This window comes from Notamacropus eugenii, chromosome 2 (genome assembly GCF_028372415.1).
Source record: "Notamacropus eugenii isolate mMacEug1 chromosome 2, mMacEug1.pri_v2, whole genome shotgun sequence".
NCBI classification, from domain to species: Eukaryota; Metazoa; Chordata; class Mammalia; order Diprotodontia; family Macropodidae; genus Notamacropus; species Notamacropus eugenii.
In genome coordinates, this window is record NC_092873.1 from 208,477,813 (window position 1) to 208,495,914 (window position 18,102).

General features: G+C 35.8%; 1 protein-coding gene across 1 annotated transcript in view; it reads left to right on the plus strand.

Annotated features, from left to right (window-relative positions):
- Nucleotides 1-18,102, plus strand: part of RNF217 (ring finger protein 217) — a 146,839-nt gene that overhangs the window by 109,561 nt on the left and 19,176 nt on the right. The window contains exon 4 of the mRNA XM_072643213.1: nt 9,922-10,123. Within this exon, the coding sequence (XP_072499314.1) occupies nt 9,922-10,123 (202 nt within the window). The remainder of the gene's footprint in view (nt 1-9,921; nt 10,124-18,102) is intronic.

The following is an 18,102-nucleotide window of genomic DNA, read 5'->3' on the forward strand; positions in this document are numbered from 1 at the left end:
AAAGATAAGAAAGGAAGTTGGTCCATATTTCTTTTTGTTAGTAGCTGTCATAAAACTTTTTTGAGGGGAAGAAGAGAATAGTTCAAACTAAGTAATCCCCCTTGTTCTGTAACATTAGATGAGATATCACTTATATAAATTTTCCATAGCCCTTTCTTGACAATGTCCATATTTATCATGAATAGAAGCAGTCAGGAAGAGCCACAGGATTTGCTACCACAGTTGTAGCAGTGGATAAGTAATCTGATATAAGTTCAGGTATACTAAACAGTATTTCTGATTAATGTTGGAAATTCACGGGCTCAAATCACTGGGTTGTTCAACAATAAAAATTGAAGGAATAAATAGATATAAAAAACAAAACATGATGTTTTCTAATTTGTTTCCATAACACTGATATTTCCACACCCAAGTAAGGTGATCCTGAGTTTTATTCACTATTACACTACTACCTCATATGTGATACTATGTTAGTGATGTATGGCAAACTAGGAAACATTTAAATGACTTTTTATGTTTAATTACAGGCGTTATTAGTGGTTTGAACTCTGTAGCTACCATTTCATATTTGCCATTTGACTAATGAGGCAAATTAACCATCAAAAATTAAAAGTCATACAATTTATGTGCTCTATTTTGCATTGCACACATGGTATGATACATTCTAAAAACATTCCCAGAAATCATCTTGTTGGAATTCCAGTGTGTTCTTGTTTAGAACTCTGTGGACCTAAGTAGTGATAGAATCTTTCAGTTAAATCATGTTTCAGCACAGTAAGACTGTACATATGAACAGAAATTGCTTCATGGTTTCAGTGCAGCATTTTGGAAGGTGTAATCTAATAGCTGTTGATCTATAGCAAGGATGAAAGTAAAAGTTCATATTCTATAATTCTACCAGACTCATTCAGGGAGACAAAATGTAATTACCCAAATATGTCATTACCAAAGTCTTAACATTGGTGACTTGAGGCAACATTTGCCTCATAACAAACGAATATTTTTATGAATAATGGATATAGATGTCCAAATGTGGAGTGGTCGTCATTCTTAATCATGTGCCTTCTTTAGTCATTGATCATGACCAACTTTGCGCAACTAAACATAATGGACTATAATAAATTTGAAGATAGTTAGATCTTAATGAAATTTGGACTAACCTGCAGATAAGACTAGACAGTATAAAGGAAAGTTAGGACACTTTTTTCTGTCAAGGGCCACTGGTGCTCCAAAAAAAAAATAAGGCCCACATGCAATATTTTTTTAAATTGGGATTTTGTGGGTAAAGAAATAGGAAAGGTAGAAATAGGTATAATAGGCACAAATAGGTTATTCTTTTAAAGGGGAAGAATCAACTAAGTAGAGCTGGGACTCTGAGGCTAGAAATCTTCATTCTTGTCTGATAAACTAAATTTATCTGAAGGCTTCTCTTGCCCAGTGAACTTCAGATCTCTGTTTTGATGCTTAATGTGTTGCTTCTGCCTATTTTGAACTCTGCCTTTCTGATTTCCACTTTTTTCATTTTGTTTCAACTTCTTTGCCCTTCATCATACCTGAATTAACTACCTCCTACATGAGAGCTCTGCTATGATTCATGTCCTGCCCAACTTGTACTGCCTTGTGTGCCAGCCTGAAATATTGCCTGGGATGAAATATTATTGCCTGAGCCTGCTCTGTTCATGCTCCAAACTAACAACCTGGTTCTTTGCACTAACTCCTGATAGCTAAGAAGAAACATAGATGAAAGGAAGATAAAAATGGAAGTAGAAAAAAAAGGTTTCCGTGAGAGGACAGGGTAGAATTTTTATAGAAAACTCGGGTAAAACATAAAGTACAAGCAAATCAATAAAAAGTGAGGAGACTAAAATTAGATTGGAGAATGAAACATCTAAAAGATAACAAATTTCTCCAAATCCATATTTACGGACAAAGGAAATTTAACCAATACCTGAACCAATATAGAACTCTATGGCTTCCCAAGAAAGTATGGAACCAGAAGTTCCAGAATAGTTCCAGAGAGGAATGAAAAATTTAAGAAAAAAATTAGAAGGAATGTTGCAGAATTTATGGAGTCTGTTGCAGAAATAATTAGTAGAATAGGAAAACTTGAATCTTCAGTGGCAGGTCTCTCCAAAAAAAAATGAGAGAACAACAGATGTGGAATACAGATCTTTATATTGAAGTGAGAAATGAAAGACAACGTGAAAAAAGAGAAGCAAAAGGCAATAAAGTTTTTTTAAAAACCCCACATGATTTCTAAACAAGTAAAAGCCACTGATCTCAAAGACAGACTGTCTACAATCATTGATTTCTCCAAAGAGCATGATACATTAAAAAACTGAACATGAACAAATAATAAAAGGAAACTGCTCAGAACAAAATACAGAAAACAGAGTACAACTTGAAAATCTACAGATTACCTCTGCAGGTGAGGATAGGGTGTGGAGAACCTATGCTTTAAGACACATAATGGCTAAACTTAATAGTTCCAATGAGAAACAACAAATTCTGTAATGAAGCAGGGGAGATATTTTCAGATATAAAGGGAAGGAAAACCAAATAATACAGGACTAATCTGAATTTACTAGAAACCTCTGAAGAAAATGCTGTGGGATTGAGTCAATAAGGTATCTAAAGGAGATACCAAGTAAATGGAAACATCTCAGACCTTATTAATAACTCCCCCAAAAAAGTGACTGAGATAGTAGTGAGAGTCAACACTATGTGCTTAATTTCCTATTTGAATAAAATTTTTATGAGAATTACCTAGACATATATTGAGGTCATTCTTAATGGGTTTTTTAATAAGGAAAAAGGAAGGTTTAGTGAGTGATATTCCACAGTAGACCACATTTTAGCCATCACACAATTTTTGAAAAACAGAAAATTACAAGATCCCACAATACTTACTGTTTATTCATTGTAGCAGTGTTTGATTTAGTAGAGCAGAATATGCCCTTGAAGGCTTTCTTTCAGTAAGCCATATCCATTCCATACATCAAGTCCTTGAAAGGATACAAAAAATTTAAACTTATTCAACAACTTTGTAATCATAAATATCAGCTGGAGGATAAACTAAGGAGATATTCACCCAAGGTGTTTACCACCATCACAGAGGTGACCCAAAGCAGAATTCAAATTGAAGAGGGAGTACATATTGATGGTGAGCTCCTCTCCATGCTCCTGTTTGACCAGTTCTGTGAGCATTTGCTAAACAAGCGCTAAGCAGATTCTTTTCTTTCCTTTACTCTCTGTATCTAGGCATTTGCTAAGTCCTATCATTTTTACCTCCACACCTTTCTCACGGATCCTCTTCTCTCCAGGCATCCATTCCCCACCCTAATTTGGTTCTTCATGACTTTTCCACTAGAGAAAGAAAATTCAATATAGAGCAGAAAGGTTGAATAAGAGAATTTAGCTTATGTGTTCCACCTTTACAATGTGCTTATAACAAGGTAATATAGTGTGGGAAATGGAGTCTGCACAGGTTTATTTTGGTTTGCAAGTATGAAAAAAAGGGCAGAATGTTTCTAAATAATTTCCAAATGGAAAATTGCAATGAGCTCATTACTAAATGTTGATGTTTATTTTTTTTCCACTAACTTAATTTGTTGTATTCATGTGCGTATTTTTGCTATTTAAAAAATAAAGCAAAAATTAAGTTTCCCTAAATAGTTAAGTAGATCTGGGTTTAAAATAACAACAATCTAAATTCTAATTGAGGCAGTTAGGTAGCATAGTAGATAGCGTCTTGGTCCAACAGTCAGGAAGAACTGGGTTTGAGTCTGGTCTCAGACACTTATTAGCAGTGAGACCTTAGTCTAGTCTCTTAACCTCTGCCTGACTCCAGAAAGGAAAGGAAAAGAGAGGAGAGGAGAGGAGAGGAGAGGAGAGGAGAGGAGAGGAGAGGAGAGGAGAGGAGAGGAAAGGAGAGACAAAGAAAGAAAAGGAGTCAGTAAAACCCAAGTCAATTGGACAGCTTTTGGCCATCTAAATTTACCTCCCTTTGCAAAGGAGAAGGAAGGGGAGGGGGAAGCGGACAGGAGAGGAGGAGGGAGTGACCCTCATGTCCCAGTGCCTCGTAAGAAATTAACAAAAGGTATCTGAGGCAATACACCCAGGTCTCTCTTGACCACAAGTCCAGAACCCTATCCATTACAATCATGCAAAGCTTTGGGACCCAGAAAACAAGAAAATCTGTAGAGTCACATAAGTATGCGATATACAAGAATGTTGTATCATAAAATATCTGGTTGAAATCAGTTTATTTATTACATTTTCAGGAAGATCCCCTATGTGACCAGACTACTTTTTTTTTTTTTTTAGATTCTACTAGTAGTGAAATTTATTACAACATGCTATGCCAAGAAGTCAAAATAAATATGAAAATGTGCTTAAGAGCCCTTATAAATCATTATATAAATGTGTAAGTTAACAGTGCAAACGGAGTGTGCATTCAGGATCTTGAGATCCTGCAGGTCTATAAGAAGAAGACAGATACATTGTTACCCCTTGACTTAGGAACATCTCTATCCCACTTTCTGTTGCAGGAGCAGCTATAAAGGCGAACAAATGATCACAATTCTTCACAATTTTCTGTACCACTTGTGGTTTGGGGTAGCCAGAGTTGACTTCATTTACTTGAGCAAAAGGTTCTTAACCTTTTTTGTATGTGTTCTGGACCCTTTTGGCAGTCTGGTGAACACTTCATAGAGTAACGTTTTAAAATGTATAAAATACACAGAATGACAAAGGAATCCAATTATATCAGAAATACTTATCAAAATATTTTAAAAAACAACCAAGTTCATGGTCCCTAGGTTAACCCTGTCTAGAAAGAAACTGTAGTTGTTGTAAGAATGTGTCCTGAGTGTGTATCCATGAGGGTATGTCATATTTCAGATGCATGAGTCCTCCAAAGTGTGAAACTTGCTGTGTAATTCCTTCTGTTGTTAGAGAATCATGATGTGTGTGATTCACTAGGGGTTAGGGGAAGGAGAGGCAGGCCTGTGATCTGATATGTAGAATTACAACACCATCATCCCGCTCCCCCCAACCCCCACCCACGTGCAGAGCATATACTGGCATGGAGCAAAAAAAGCTAAGAAGACCTCATTTTGTCTAATACAGCTTATTTAAACTATTGCCATCTGAAATCACTTCTAGGATTCTGTTTCAGAAGGAAAATGGCATGCATAATATACATCATGGGACAGAGGAATGCAGAGTAAGGGAGCATTTGCAATAAGATATGGTTTAAAAAAAAATCACTTGCCAGGCACAATGGCACACACCCATATTTCTGTTGCTGGAGAGCCTGAGGTTGGTTGATTGCTTGAGCTCAGGAATTCTGAGCTATAGCAGAACTAAGTCTGTTGTCAGTGTGATGAAACTTGAGGAACAGAGGGCTAGCAAAGTATCTAAAGAGGGGTGAAGTGGCTTAGGTCAGAAGAATGAAACAGGTTAAAGCTTTAGGGGGATCAGGCCTTGAATGGCTACTGCATTTTTATCCTGGGTGAGATAAGAAGATAAGGAAGAAGAGAACAGAAGTGGAAGAAGGAGGGGAAGGAAGAAAGGAGGGTTCAAGGAAGCTTGCATCTATAAATGTGAAATATTACAATCATTATTAATCAGAGAAGGCTTCCTGGAAGGAAGGAATTCAGAACTTGATAGAAGGATATGCCTAGATACTGAGAAGAGGAGACACACCTTTTTCCTCAGAATACTGCATGGAAAGACATAAAAGCAATAATGAGTGAATTGTCTTCAGGATATATGTACTTGACTGAAACAAAATCTCTGATAGAGAGGAACAAAAAAATGGGATTGAGAACTGTTGTGATTATTCACTAGTGTGCAGTTACTATTACCTAAGTGTTTCTCTCTGTGTTTTAGGGAACACAGTTTCTCATATGACTAATGATTATTTTTACACACTGATATTTTTACATCTCCAAATACCTGTATTTGCATCTTTTTTGCATTCTAAACATTGCTCTAAACATCTTCATTTTACTTAAGTGAGACATATTTTTAAATCTGAGTATTTTTCTAATCCTAGGTTATTAAGTGCTCTTCATTTTTCTTTTCCCATAAGCTTTTTGTGAGGTTGTTCAGGTAAGAAAATAACTAACAACCTGGAAATAATCAGTGATAATAAAGACATTTGCTGGTAATGTTAATCATCAGTGCCATCTACTGTCCAATTTAGACTTAGCAATGATTATTCAGAAATTACTAGTACCATATGATTACAGACTAAGAGCAGGAAGGGAATTTAGAGATCCTATAGTGCAACCCCTTCATTTTAGATAAAAGGACAAGTGAGCATCATAGAATTAAATTTCGGTTAAGTAACTTGTTCAAGATCATATACAAAGAATAAAAAGCAGAGCCAAGATATAAACTCTGATCCACTAATTACAAATAGAGGGTGTACTGATGTTAGTCAATGAAATCTTCAGAATATTGGTAAAGGGTCAATAATAATATTAATTTACATTTATATAACACTTTAAATTTATTTAAATTTATTTATTTAAATTTATATAAATTTATTTAAATTTATATAAAACTTTAATGTTTGTCTGGTGCTTTTGTGCATTATCTTATTTGATCCTGGAAACTGAACCTGAGAGAAGTTAAGGGACTTGCCTCTGACCACACAATGTCAGAGACAGAATTAGAACTCAGATTTTCCTGCCTTCTAGATAAGTTCCTTTCATTGCCCTCCCTACTTTGATTTTGGCTTCACAGACTTTGCCACCATTCCTCAGCACCTGGGACTTCCTTACCTTGGAACATCCCATCATCATATAAGCGCCATTCTCCCCTTGGTGACTTCTTCCTGGGGCTTCCATTGTGGGCATAGGCCCATGTCAGCCATTCTTTATTTTCTTTCCTGCTTTACTTTTGCTTTTCCTGACTTCTCCACCATCCCTCTATGCCAGTATCTCATCTTCATCCCTGGTTTTTAGCTCCCTTACAATGTCAACACTTTGGGGACAGGAACTGCTTTTTCCCTCTCGTATTTGTATCCCCCAAAGTTTAGGACAGTACCTAGGCTTACAGAGTAAGCTTTTTATAAATCCTAAGTTGGCTTCCCTTGTCTGTCCACTTATGCCACACTATTTCCAAGAAAGGAAAAAAAACATGTTTTGCCTTACATAGGACATAAACACAGCCATCTTTTCCAACAAGGTATCTAGGGATATCTTCAATTGTATAGTTTTTCAAAGTCCACCTTGTGTAGTGCATTGTACTGTGCCCTGCAGGAGATATAATAAATGTATTTTATTTAGGACAGAATTCCTACCTTTGGAACATTTTATTTTTACATTACCTTCATCATCTTGAACAACATATTGAAGAACTCAGAATTTATTCCTTAAACAATAGTGAGTTATTGAAGGTTTTGAGTAAGGAAGGAACATGATCCAAACTACTTTAGAAGATGGATTAGAAGAAGAGATAATTTGGAATAAATTGAGACTAGAGCAAGGGAGGCTGCTTTAGGAAGCTATTGAAGTAATCTAGGGATAAGTAATCAGGGCATGACCTATAGCAACTGACAGTGGGATTGGAAAGAAGATGACAGATTCCATAGACATTCTATGTGTAAAATCTGTGGAATGTGACAACTGCCCAGATCTGAAGCAGTAAACTAGCCCAGAGACAAGGAAGTACAAGTTGTTTAGGGGTGGGAGGGACAAGCAAATGGGAGTAATTAGATTACGTTTTCAGGAGCACAAGCCACCTATAGGGAGAGTGGTGAAGACAGAGAATTAGAAAGGACATTGCTAATAGGGAATCTCACTATCTAAACATCAGTTACTAATTTCTGCTAAAAACAAAGCAAAAGCAGAGCTGCTGGTCAGTTCTTGTCTTTCTTGATGCTTTTGTCCTTCAGTTTAGAAGCTATGACAGGGACTCCTGGATATAATTCCAGAATAATTGTTGCCAAAGGAGAAATGAAAGTAAACTTAAGAGGAAGTGATCTTGCCATATAAAAATTTTTGATAGACAAAGAGGGGAAATCCAGGCAAAGTATGACATGTCTGTTGCCAAGACCCTGGGAGAAGAAGGGATGGTTGGGGTTCCCTAAGGTAAGATTTCGCTGAGAGAAGCACTGTTCAGAAGTGATGGGCATATGCAAGAAAGAAATAATGAAGACAAAAGTGATTAAGGATGAAAATAATGAAGCAGTCCAAATAAATCAGTTGGCTACATAAGGAATATATCAACTAACTCTTACTTTTAAAATATGTATAGAAAGTAAACGTAAGTGAGGGAAAAAGGAAAGGAACAAGCCTTTATATATGCTAGGCATGTGCTAAACAAAAACAGGTAACTTTACATAAATATATATTTATTTATATTATCAATAATATAAATTGATAATTTATTATAAGAATATCAGTTATGCTTTAACCAAGAGCAGGGATGGTGAACCTGCAGTCTCAAGGTCACTTATTGCCCTCTAGGTCCTCAAGTGCAGTCCTTTGAATCTAAACTTTTTATTAAAGGAATTTGTTCTGGGAAGTTTGGATTCAGTCAAAGGACTGCACTTGAAGGCCTAGAGGGCCACATGGGGCATCGAGGGTGCAGAACCCACCCCTGAAGAGTATGTTGAGTTTTGTAATAAATGCTAAAAAATAAAAAGCTTTAAAAAAAGGTATAATAAATTATATGGAAACTACTCTGATCAAATGAGATAATATATGAAGCACTTGGCAAACATCAACGTGCCACATAAGTGTTAGCTATAATTATAATAATATACTAGGTACTGGGGATACTCGCACAGTAATGGAAATAATCATAGTGGGCAAAGTGCTTTACACATATTATTTTATTTGATCTTCACAACAACCCTGATAAAGAGATGTTTTTGTTATGTTCATATTACAAAGGAGGAAATGGGCAGCTAATTGCTTAGCCCAGGGTGATAGTTAGTATCTGAGCCTGGATTTGAACTGTTATCTTCCTCACTCTGGTTTGTGTTCCATCGCCTTGAGTGGCTTTCATGGGGCTCACGTTCTGTGGTAGGGCTGGGGGAGTGAGGAGGTGGCCAGAAGAGATCAGGAAAGGCCTCATGGAAGAAGCTGCACCTGAGTGGATCCTTAAGCAAACCTAGGGATGCTAAGGGCAGAAGTAATGAGGGAGAGCACTTCAGGAATAGGGAGCATTCCTGGTTCTTATCCTTTCTCCTAGTTTTCTTACTTGTCTGATCACTCCTTAGTCTCCTTTGCTAGATCTTCTCATTAAATCTTGGTACATCCCAAGGCTTTGTTCTAGGTTCTCTTCTCTTTTCCCTCTATACTATCTCACTGGGTCATCTTATCAGCTTCCAAAGATTCAATTCTCATCTCTATGCAAATGATCTCAGGTAGCTTTATCTAGCCCTAACTTCTATCCTGGCTTCCAGTCTTATATCTCCACCTGCTTATTAGTCATCTCAAACTGGATGGCCCATAGACATCTTAAGCTCAACATGTCCAATATTATACTAATTATCTTTCCTCTAAGAACCTCCTCTCTTCCAAACTTCAGACCAAATGTAAAATTTTCATTGTAAGCATTTACACCTCAGACATCAGCAAGTGCTACAAATGAGAGCTTGATCTATTGTTTTTTTTGGTTGTCTAGACTTAATGGAGAAAATATTAATGATGCAGTTTTGATTTTATCATAAATACATATATATGTGTGTGCATATATGTCTATGTGTGTATGCATATATATATGAAAGAGAAAAACTGCTTGAGGCTCTGAGAGTAAATGGGCATACTATAAAATTTATTGATAGATGCTTTTTATATCAAACTTACAGTTAACTTTTTTCAGATCATTACTAGATTTTAATTTAATCAGTCTTTTAATAATTTCCTTCCCTCTTTTTCTTCTATTTTGCTGATAAAGATCCACATCCAGAGAACAGAAGGATGTGACCACATGACCTGTTCCCAATGTAACACTAATTTCTGTTACCGCTGTGGGGAGAGATATCGCCAGCTCCGATTCTTTGGAGACCACACATCAAACCTCAGTATATTTGGATGCAAATATCGCTACCTCCCTGAGAGACCGCATTTAAGGAGATTAGTGCGAGGCTCAGTATGTGGTAAGTGTATAATATGGTTTTTCAAAAGTCTATCACATGGAACAAGCAGTTTAAATATTGTCTCAAATATGTGGGCTAGAAAATGAAATGGAAATTCAAATGAATTTATATAATTTGCTTTGGCAGCCCTACCTCCATTGTTTCAGTTAGACTATTTTCTCTTTCCTACACACAAACAAGTAGTTAATTTGAAGTCTACACCGCACCCAATTTTATCTCAAGCACTAACCTTTTAAACTTTTCTTTGTGGGCATGTGCAGCATCTGAATGAATTGATGTCTTTCAGAAAGTAAGGTGGTATTTCCACCAAATATTCTTTATGGGGAAAGAAAGTGGCTTCTTAAAAACTATAATTTGGTTTTGTGATCAGGATTTTGTCCCAGTTGCATTTTTTTTTGTTTTTCTCCGTATATACTATCAGACTCTCTCTTCATGCCACTCTTGTTCAATAGTCATCGTTTTCAAATGAACAGAAGATTAAAAAAGAAAAATTTTTTTTGCTTTTGTTAAACAGCAAAATCTATAAATCAAGTACTTACTATTTTTAGAATATTTTAGAGTATTTGTGGAACTTTTACATAGTGTTTCTAAAAACCTAGGAAATGTTTTCTTTGACATTTTCTCTGCCTTTCTAATTTTATAACAACTTTTTTTAAAAAACCAATTACTTTGTATTCTTAAATGAGGTAACAATACCAACTTTCATCACTGGAATGTGGATTTATTTGTAAATCCTTTATAGGCAACATATCTGCAAAGGATGTATATCCTGAAGATGCAACAGAATCTCAGAATTTGTAAAAATCTCAGAGATATGTTTCTATATGTTTCTTCCTTTTCACATGCCTCATCTCTGCCTTACAGTTCTACCAAATTATTGTTTCATAAGACAACTATAATATAATTTTCTTAGTCACATGCGGATGGATTTTTCTTTTTAAGTAGGGAATTTCTGTGTTTGGGAAGACCTATTCAAACAGGAAAGACCTTCGTTAGCTGTGTATTCCAACAAAAGTCAATTAAAATGTGCATTTGGGTTTCTTTATTTGCTTAATTGAGCATCCCCAATGTGCTTTTCAGTAAGCAAAATGCACAAAAGACACAAGCAACAAGCTGGACTTGTGAGCCTAGCATTTAGCTTATTATCTAATTTTTATTCTCTCAAGTGGTTGAGAAACAGTATTGCTGAATCCACCTAACCTGGATTGGTTTTCTGAAGGATATAGGCTTGGGGATGAATTTTCAATAAATGATGACTCATGAGATGAGTTATAGAAAGAGGAAAATGATTGCAGGTATCTAGAGAAATAACCAATGACATCATGTCACTAAAGAGCCAAATTGCATGATCTGAGGATATTTGAGAGCCAGATAGGATACAGTCCTGGAATCACTAAATTAGAACAAATACTAGAGATTATCTAATTTAGGGAACCCATGAACTTGAATGGGGGGAAAATTACATCTATATTTTCACTAATCTTTTAACTGACAATGTAGCATTTCCTTCAAGTATGAATGTAGGAAACAAACGTTATTATCAGAAAGTTTCCATAGTCTTAGACCACAAATAAAAAGGGTTAAGAACCCCTACTCTGATTCCACCCTTCTCTGAAGAATGAATGCCCTATAACACTTTAAAGAAGTGATTATCTAGTCTGTATTCTAAAACCTGTATGGACTGAGAACTCACTAATTCCTAGAGAATCTTGCTTCATTTCAGGTAAATTTCCTCTCAAATCTATGGTACCTCCTGTTGTTAGATTAATCTTGCTAAAATTCCACTTTCATCATATCATTTCTCTGCTCCAGAATTTATATATCAATTCAGTTCCAAACTCCCCACCTAACTTTGAAGCACCTCTACAGTCTGACCTCATGTTAATCTTTTGCCACTATAAAAATGTGTCCTTCATCGCTGTTGGGCTGATCTGCTTCCTATGCCTCAAAAACAAGATTGCTATGGTAAAAGAGTTGTAAACCTTAAAGTGCTATGTAGGTGTTATAATAGTAGTTGCTGCTGATACTATATTTATCTCTCTGCTTTGTTTATAGTTTTTCCTTCTGCCGAAATTGTCTATTCTCCTTAAAGCCTTTTCTGATTTTAACAGTTCTTCTCCTTTCAACTAACCAAAGCTGGGGCAGACACATGGTGCAGTAAATAGACAACCAGCCCTGGAGTCAAGAGGGACTGAGTTCAAATTTGGCCTGATACACTTACTAGCTGTGTGACCCTGGGCAAGTTACTTAACCCCAATTGCCTCCCCCAACCAAAAAAAAAAAACAATTAAAGCCAAAACATGCAGTTTAACAATAATTATTTCCTAATTTATTTCTGCATATTAGTTTTGTCTCCCTGCAAAGGAGATAAGTCCCTTGAGTGTAAAGCTTTTGTCTTACTTGATGTATTTTAAATGGTATTTAACCAATTTATTTTTTTAGTCTACAAAAGGTGCAATTAATAGTTTAGTCTGGTATATAAGTACAGTGAGATAATAATAAGAAGCTCTGAATTTCTCCTCCTAATCTTTATCACTGTCATGTCATTAAACTTTCAAAAATGGACAGTGTTGTATACTTATCTCTCTATTACCTGAAAATAGAATCAGTGCCTGTACTTGACAGTATAGGAAATGGTGCCATTGAGGATACGAAAGGGCTAATATATTGTAATTGAGCTCTAAGAAATAATCTTCAACACCAGAATTACAAAGTCTTCTTTGGTATCTGAAAACTAAGGAGAAAAAAGTGAATCTGTAACTTAGCTAGTCACATACATATAATGTTAAACTGCTTCCCTTTTGTTGTTATTCAGTCTTTTCAGCTGTGTCAGATCTCTGTGACCGCATTTGGGGTTTTCTTGTCAAAGATAATGAAGTGGTTTGCTACTTCCTTAGACAACTCATTTTACAGATGAGGAAACTGAAGCAAACAGTGTTAAGTGACTTTCCCAGGGTCACACGGCTAGTAAGTATCTGAGGCGGGTTGAACTCATGAAGATGAGTCTTCCTGACTCCAGGTCCAGTACTCTATCCACTGTGTCACCTGGCTGCTATATAGATCTATATACATATATAATACAAATATGCATGTATGTGTTGATATAGTGTAACTGTGTATTTCAAAGTGATGGTATATAAAAACATATAGGGATGGAGACTGGACCTGGGATTTTATGAATACATGTGCATATTTACATATTCTCATATTTGTGTGTGTATACATATATGTGTCTATGCTTTGAAATACTATAATTATATTTGAAAGTGAGTGGGTTTTTCCTCCCTTAAGTTGATTTGCTTAAGTATTCTTATTCTTTAGGTCTGCAACTCAGGAAAGTTCTATTTTTCAACAAGCTTTACAGAACAATAACAGTTACTGTATATTGATGACTACATATTTCTTCCATAATCGGTACTCTCCTTTCCTTTTTCTTGATCTCACTACACCTTGTCTTTCAAAGCAGTTTTGTTTCAAATAAAGAATAGTAAGTCCCTTGTCCAAAGTAGAAGTTCAATCTATGCTTGTTGAACTAAAATAAAAAATTGATGGATAAAAAGGTAATATAAAAAATGTGATCTAAAGAATCAGTTTTGGGATTAGAACAAATTGGTACCTGGTAAAGTTTCTTTTCTTGTTTACTGGATATCTATGACTCAGTGTTGCTATAGGAAAAGAGCCTAAGAGGTATAATTATAAAACAGTGAAATTGACATTTTTATCAATAAGTATTTTTAAGTCCCTGCAATATACCAGAAACTATGCTAAGGACTCAACATTTGGAAATATGCCTAAGGGTCTATAAAACTGTGCCATGCCTTTGACCCAGAAATACCACTAGTAGATCTGTATCCTAAAGTGATTAAAGAAAAGTGAAAAGGACCTGTTTGTACAAAAATATTTATAGCAGCTCTTTGTGGTGGCAAAGAACTGGAAATCAAGGAGATGTCCATCAATTGGGGAACGGCTGAACAAGTAGTGGTATATGAATGTGATGGAATACGATTTGGTATAAGAAATGATGAGCAGGATGGGTTCAGAAAAACCTGGGAAGACATGTCAACTGTTGCAAAGTGAAGTTGGAAGAACCAGGAGAACACTGTGCACAGTGGCAGCAATTACTGTACAGTGCTCAAGTGTGAAAGAGTTAGCTACTGTAATCAAAATAATGATCCAAGACAATTCCAAATGACTCATGGTGAAAAATCCTGTTCACCTCTAGAAAGAGAATTAATGAACTCTGAATGAATATTGAAGCAAACTTTGAAAGAATTATTTATGTTTATTGTTTTGTTTGTTTTCTTTTGCAACATGGCAAATGTGAAACTGTGTAGAACTGAAATCAAACTGCTTGCCTTCTCAAAGAGGAAGGAGGTGCAGTAGGGAGGGAGAGAATTTGGAGCTCAAAATTTTTTAAAATGATTGTTGAAATTTTTACATGTAATTGAAAGATATTTAATAAAAAAAAATAAAAAGTAATTTAAAAAAATAAATCAACACACACACCAAAGAAATCTCCATTGTGACAGACCCAATAAATGATCATCCAGCTTTTGTTTAAAGATTTCCAAGGAAGGGGAGCTTACAGCTTCTTGAGGCAGCCCATGCCACTGTTAGCTCTAATTGTTAGTAAATTTTTCCTGATATCAGACCTAAATTTGCCTGTTTACAATTTCCACTCACCATTCTTGGTTCTGTCTTTTGACCAGAAAAACCAAATCTAATCTCTTGTCCACATGGCAGTCCTTCAAATACTTAAAAGGCAGCTATCATGTCTTCCTCGAGTCTTCTCATCTCCCGGCTAAATATCTTCAGTTCCTTCAACCAGTTTCTCATTGCTCAGCTTGTTCTCAACTTCTATGATTAGTGACTTGACCCCAAGAATTGTTCCCCAAAATCAAATCTCCCCTCAAAAAATAAAAGATATTCTGAAGAATGTGCTGCAGGCTCTGAGAACAATTTCAAAAGTGTTCTTTGAGCAGTAATAGTATGTCACTCGAACAAGAACATAGGTCCCCAAGCATTTCATTTTACACTAGAGCTTTGGGATAGGACCTCCTAAATACTAATCAGAAGCAGCTAGTCCGTTGTCACATGGGAAGAAAAGGTAGTAAAACCACTGTAAAAACTGGCATAAGCAGGTAAAGCTTCATTGGTTACCCCCTGGTGATTATAGAATGTTGTGACCAATAAAGAATCAAGATGGGAATCAACGTGAAGTTTCTTGGTGGAAAGAAAAGACAAGCAGGAAGAAGTGAGAAATAATTCATATTTGAATTCAGCTTAAAATTCACAGCTGTGGACAACTTCACAAAGGCTTTAGAAAGAATCTGCCAGTTGCCAGTCAGAAGTAGCTAACTCAATGTCAATGTCATATAACAAGACAGGAAGCCTTCTATTAATAGGTGAAGCCTTGCTATGAAGATCCCCATGACTAAGCCCTCAGAACAGAACAGGTGTGGCAAATAAGCAGTTGCTACAGCAACTTGCCACAGGAGTTGGCCACAAGGGCTGCCAACTAAATAACAAAGGATGAAAGATTGCTTCTAGAAAATATGAAATTCAAGAATTTTTTTAATGTTCAGTTTTTTTGTTATTCTGAATTTAACAAATACAAGCAAATATAAATCCCATGTACAAATAAGAAGAGAAAAGGATTTTATATGAAACTGAATCCCTGATATGAATAGCTTATATTTTTTAACTACATATTATACTTAGCAAGTTAGTTCTAAAGCTTTCTAGCCTGTGTGCATGCGTGCGTGCGTGTGTGTGTGTGTGTGTGTTTCCCTTTGAACCTACAAGCAATGCAAGTTTTGCTATGATTTGCATTATATTTCCTTTTTTTTTTCTGTCAATGACAAGGAATAGCTGTATATAAAAGTTCATTTGGGCACAAGCATAACATTGAAAAGAATGCACTCTGCCATTTTAGAAAGGAAATTTATAAACTGGATAACAGCCTGAATGTACCAAATTAGAGATAGCTTTCATGATATAGGAAGAATACATGAATATTTATCCTGGAGAAATGAAGATGTGGGGAGGTCATGATGCTGTGTGTGCAAGTCTCTGAAGTGTTATCAAAAAGAAGAGAGCTAGAAGTGCTTTTGCTTGGGCCCTTGATGGCAAAACTAGAAATAATAGCTAAAAGTCAAAATGAAGTATGTTTTGATTAGTAAAGAAAAACTTCACAGTTAGAACTGCTCAGGCTGCCTGGGAAGTTCCTAAGTTTCCCACTCATTGGAGGTCTTCAAACAAAAACTGGGATGACTACTCATCAGATATGTTGTAGAGGCTATTTTTGTTTGGATATTTGTTGAAGTAGAAGGCCACTGAGCTCGCTTCCAACTCTGAGATTCTGTGACATACTTTGAAAATTTTAAGTTGGTGGAAGATTTCCCTGTCCATTCACATTGGTCTTAGATATCCCTTTTTTTCCTCATAAAATTGTTTATCTTTACATCTTCAGAATTTCATTCTTGAGAGCTTACCATCCCTCAGGAGCTAACAACTGTGAAATTTTAGTCCCGGGATTCCTGACTGTCCTTTCCCTGAACCTTTCAGATCTGCTCTCCAAAAACCTAGAGCTTTTCAGACTTTCTTTCTTCTCCTGCATTACATATTCCTTGATAATGGAGTCCCTTTTCCCTCAAGGTTCCCATCTTTTTTTCTCCTAGATGTCCTGTTTCCTTTAGAAACTTCTGTATGGCCTTTAAAACCCTCCACAGCCTGGCTGCAGCCTACTCTTCTAGTTGTATTCTTATTATCCTCCTCTCCTCCCTATGCTCTATATTCCAGCTAACCTTTATTACTAGGTACTTCCTGAACTTGATATCCCATCTGCCATCAATTAATGCCTGGAATGTTTCTTGTTCATTTTTTTCCACCACCGAATCCCTAACTTCCTTTGAGTGCTACCTCCGATGTAAAGCCCTTCCTGATCCCACTATTGTTAATGTTTTCTCTCTCCTCAAATTACTTTTTTAAAAACATTATTTACATGCCAGATCCCACCAGTACAATGCAAGCTCTTCGAAGGGAAGGGTTTTTTTGTGTTTGTCTCTGTATACACAGTGCCTGCATCAGAACCTTGCCATGTAGTAAGCACTTATTAAATGTCAAAATTAAACTGAAATACTATAGATGGAGTCCTTATTCAGGTATGGATTGGACTAAATTGTATCTGAGGTCCCTTCTACATTGACATTCTGTAATACTTTGTTATGATTTATGTAGTGTAAGGTCTAGTTTACTTGTTGAAAAAGTATCATTTGAATAATAACTGTTGAAAAAAATGTTATTTAACAGCTGTATTTAGCAATCCTTTGCTGGTATGACCCACATTTATATGTAGAATAGGTGTGTTTTTTAAAATATGTTGTTAAGTATACTATGGAGTAGTTTTCATTTTCAGGCTGGCTATGGAGGTTGACTAAGTAATTGATTTTACAGGGTGTCCCAAAAGTCCTAATGCTATATTAAGCTTTAATAGCTTAAAAGCGTTGATTCAGTAATTGACTTTTGGTGTTTCAGTTCAGTTTTAAGCTATTAATTAATTGCAATACTAAGACTTTTGGGATACCCTGTATTTGTAATGACCTTGTATTAGGCATTGTGGTTGGAGTGCCTTCTTTGGAATAAGACATAAAACTGTTTTCACCAATTCTGATCATCTGAATTCCAAGAACATTTTGAGAAGAATAAAGATATGAATTATTCTTCTAACTTCCAGAAAGATAGTAAATTTCACTTCCTATGGAAGTTTTACTTGTTAATTTTGTTTTCTTATTCAATGTCCTCTTTCAATTATGATATGTTACTACTAGGTAGTAAATGTAATTACATCTGTTCCACCTGTCTTACTAAAATGATATGTAAAAGGTCAATGATACATATCCAGAGTGTTTTGATAAAAGTTACTAGAGAATGTGGAAAGAATTACTGGCTTTTTTTTTCTTAGAGTTTGTTTCTTGCAT